At 33.7% G+C, this 3,077-nt stretch overlaps 1 protein-coding gene across 1 annotated transcript in view; it reads right to left on the bottom strand.

Moving 5' to 3' along the window:
• Positions 1 to 3,077, bottom strand: part of LOC107468163 (anaphase-promoting complex subunit 7) — a 5,978-nt gene that overhangs the window by 2,675 nt on the left and 226 nt on the right. The window contains exons 2-10 of the mRNA XM_016087410.3: positions 2,922 to 2,990; positions 2,757 to 2,807; positions 2,469 to 2,603; positions 2,306 to 2,368; positions 1,919 to 2,034; positions 1,565 to 1,649; positions 707 to 766; positions 464 to 509; positions 91 to 164 (exon numbers count right to left, since the gene is read on the bottom strand). Of these exons, the coding sequence (XP_015942896.1) occupies positions 91 to 164; positions 464 to 509; positions 707 to 766; positions 1,565 to 1,649; positions 1,919 to 2,034; positions 2,306 to 2,368; positions 2,469 to 2,603; positions 2,757 to 2,807; positions 2,922 to 2,990 (699 nt within the window). The remainder of the gene's footprint in view (positions 1 to 90; positions 165 to 463; positions 510 to 706; positions 767 to 1,564; positions 1,650 to 1,918; positions 2,035 to 2,305; positions 2,369 to 2,468; positions 2,604 to 2,756; positions 2,808 to 2,921; positions 2,991 to 3,077) is intronic.

Here is a 3,077-nt window from a genome sequence, read left to right as displayed (position 1 = left end):
TTTCCAAAAAGTAGAATCTAAAAAGTAAAAAAGTGAAAAAAGATGCATAATCTGCAGGGTAGAAAGGCTATAGAATGCAGCAAATCTAACCTTTGCCATCTCAAGCAGTAAGTGTGTATTATTTGGGAAACGCTGTAAAAGATCTGCAAAGATTTCCAAGCCACCTGCAACATTGGGAACAAAGTAAAACTGCAAGCATGAGACAGAAATCACATGTAAAAGCCGAGAACTAAACTATAAACATATATGAATTTTCCCTTTTGTATAACAGGTTTGATCAAGACAAGAAAACATAAAAGCCATTGCATTGAGTTTCTATACAAGAAAACAGTATAGACACAAGTTTATTATTTTGGGTTACATAAACTGGGCCAAAGTTTATATTGTGAAACATGAGACCCTTCAGCTCCAACATGGAAGCATGAATCAAAATTTCATAAAAGGATAAAATAAAATAGCACACCTTTGTAATCATTTGAAGCCATGCAACACTGAGCTTCAACATACCGCTGCAAGAATGAATAGAGAAGAAAACAAATTTAATTTGGTCTAGACTCACTAGCATTCATCTCGTTAGTCAACAAGAACTCCTTTTATTAAATTTAGAGGCTTATAATAAAACGGAATCCCTATATACTGTTACATGGCAGCAAGAACTTTGAAGTGCAGTACCAAATAAGGATTTGAGCTACATTGTTCAACTTACTTGAAGCCAACGAGTTGAGTCAATATGATCAAATGGCATTCTTCCACTTCTATTAAGATTCTGAAAAATGTTTCCAAATTAATCATAATATTTGAAGGTTCTCAAATTGTAAATAAAATGAAATGGCATTCTTCCACTTCTATTAAGATTCTGAAAAATGTTTCCAAATTAATCATAATATTTGAAGGTTCTCAAATTGTAAATAAAATGAAATTTTATAGATCGACCAACATCTTTTCATATTTTAAAAGAGACCATAAGGTATATGGTAACAACAATGAATAACAATCAAGTTGGATCAGCGGATTGGATTTCATATTCGAATAAATCTCGTAATCATAAGAAAGTAGGCTTTTTTAACAATGGGTCTAGCAACCGAAAAAATTGGACAGGATCCAACCAAGGGAGCAAACTCTAGATGAATATGAAGCGCATAGATACAAGTTATGCTGTGGAATGAAAGATAATTCCAAATCAGCTTTGTCTACCAGCAAGGAAGCTGTAAGTTTAATGCCATAATTTCATATGGTAAAACAACATATAGTATTACTTAATCAATAAATCTGCTACAAGTAAACATACAGAAGAAATGTCATCGTGCTAGTTAAGGTAGTCAAATGAGAGTAGTTAGCTCCAAGTAACTCATTCTTAGATGCACAAAAATAAGAATCTATAAAGGTCACCATGACATAAAATTAACAATCAAAGAGCACTTACTGGAATACATAGGATATTGCTCAAATTTAGATTAGCAGTTTTCCCATCTCTTTACCACAAAATAAATATAAAAACAATATGGTCAAGTGCTAATCTGTATTTAGCTTAAGCTACATGAACTTTCTTCTTTCATAAACAAACCTGAGGAAACAATGAAATGATGTCCTTCGCAGAAGATCCCAATTCTGACAAAGCTGTAATAGCCTCAAGCATATAAGGGCAATGTCTGTCAAAAGGACAATAACAAAGAAGATCAATCTAATATGCAGTAGTGAATTAATTATACATCATATAAAAGATGAAAATGCTCATAGAGGAAGCAAAAATTTTAAAAAAGTAGGAAATGCTACAATATCACAAATGCTTTCAATCACTAGCTTACTTCACGTTAAAACACAAAATACAAAGGAGATTCGAAATGCAAATGATACATGAGCTTTAAGAGAACACACAAACCTCGTCCCATTCATTCTGTATGGAACTTAATTTACAGACCTTAGACATTCTTTGTAAATAGCAACAGCAGCTCTACTATGTCTAGATACTCGATAAAGCTTCCCTAATAACAAATTCATTGGCAGATTTCTAGCTTTGCACGGAATTCCTTCCATCTGTAATGTGTGACAAAGCCCATAATAAGGATTCAAAAAAAATTGAAAACAAACTATTATCTAATGCAGAATTTCATATGCCTTGTTTCTGAATGAAAAATGCCACATTCAGAGACGACAAAATATACAAAGTAGTATAGTAATTTAACGGACATTATCTACGTAGTAAATCCCTCCATAAATTTAGAACAGGCATTCCTTCACCTCAAACAGGATTTTTTAGTGAGCAACTCATACACAAAGTTTGTAGAAAGGTAGAGAACAAACAAACCTCAACTAGAGCTGCTTTGTTCTCATTCAGGAAACAGTGGCAAGATGCAATTTTGAATTTCACCTGTTGAAAATATTGAAAATAAAACTCCATAAATAATCTACATTCAAAAGTCAAAAGCAAAATCAACATGCATGGGTTTGGTTTTTGCACTCTGCCTCACCTCATTCTCGTTGATTCCTGATGCATTGCAAGAATTTGGAGACGGCGACCTGTTTGATGGTATTGAACTCCGGGATAGTTGCACGTTCTGTTTGGGAACCATCTTGTTGTATTGCAAAGCTTGCTTGTAGCTATGCTGTTCATCAACATAATAGATTATGAGTTCACAACTTCCCTCCATTTCTAAAATGCTTTGAATAGAAACAATCAACAAGAAATGGTTTCAACTTCCAACATCTAGCCACACACAAAAAACGGAGAAAGATATATATAGGAAAGCGTCTCTTACAATAGCTCTACGATACTCCCTCTCACGGAAGAATGAATCCCCAAGTAGCACCTGAAAAATGGATAAGCAAGCAAGTAAACAACTTCAATAAACGTTTTAGAAGATTGAAAACTTAATAACTATATGGAGAGAAAAAAAATTAGAAAACTTGAAATTTGCAGAGACCAAGCTCTCAGCTTTGAGGTGGGGGGCGGATTCAGTATTTGCAGCGGGTGAAGAAACAAGAAAACAACTCTGTTCAAAACACCAACTTCGGATTACAACGTCGAAACAGAAATCAAAATATGAAAAAAGCAACCACTTTTATATGCAAATTTCTAA

This window comes from Arachis duranensis, chromosome 10, assembly GCF_000817695.3.
Source record: "Arachis duranensis cultivar V14167 chromosome 10, aradu.V14167.gnm2.J7QH, whole genome shotgun sequence".
NCBI classification, from domain to species: Eukaryota; Viridiplantae; Streptophyta; class Magnoliopsida; order Fabales; family Fabaceae; genus Arachis; species Arachis duranensis.
The sequence above is the reverse complement of the archived record's forward strand: the minus strand, read 5'-3'. Positions and strand labels throughout refer to the sequence as shown.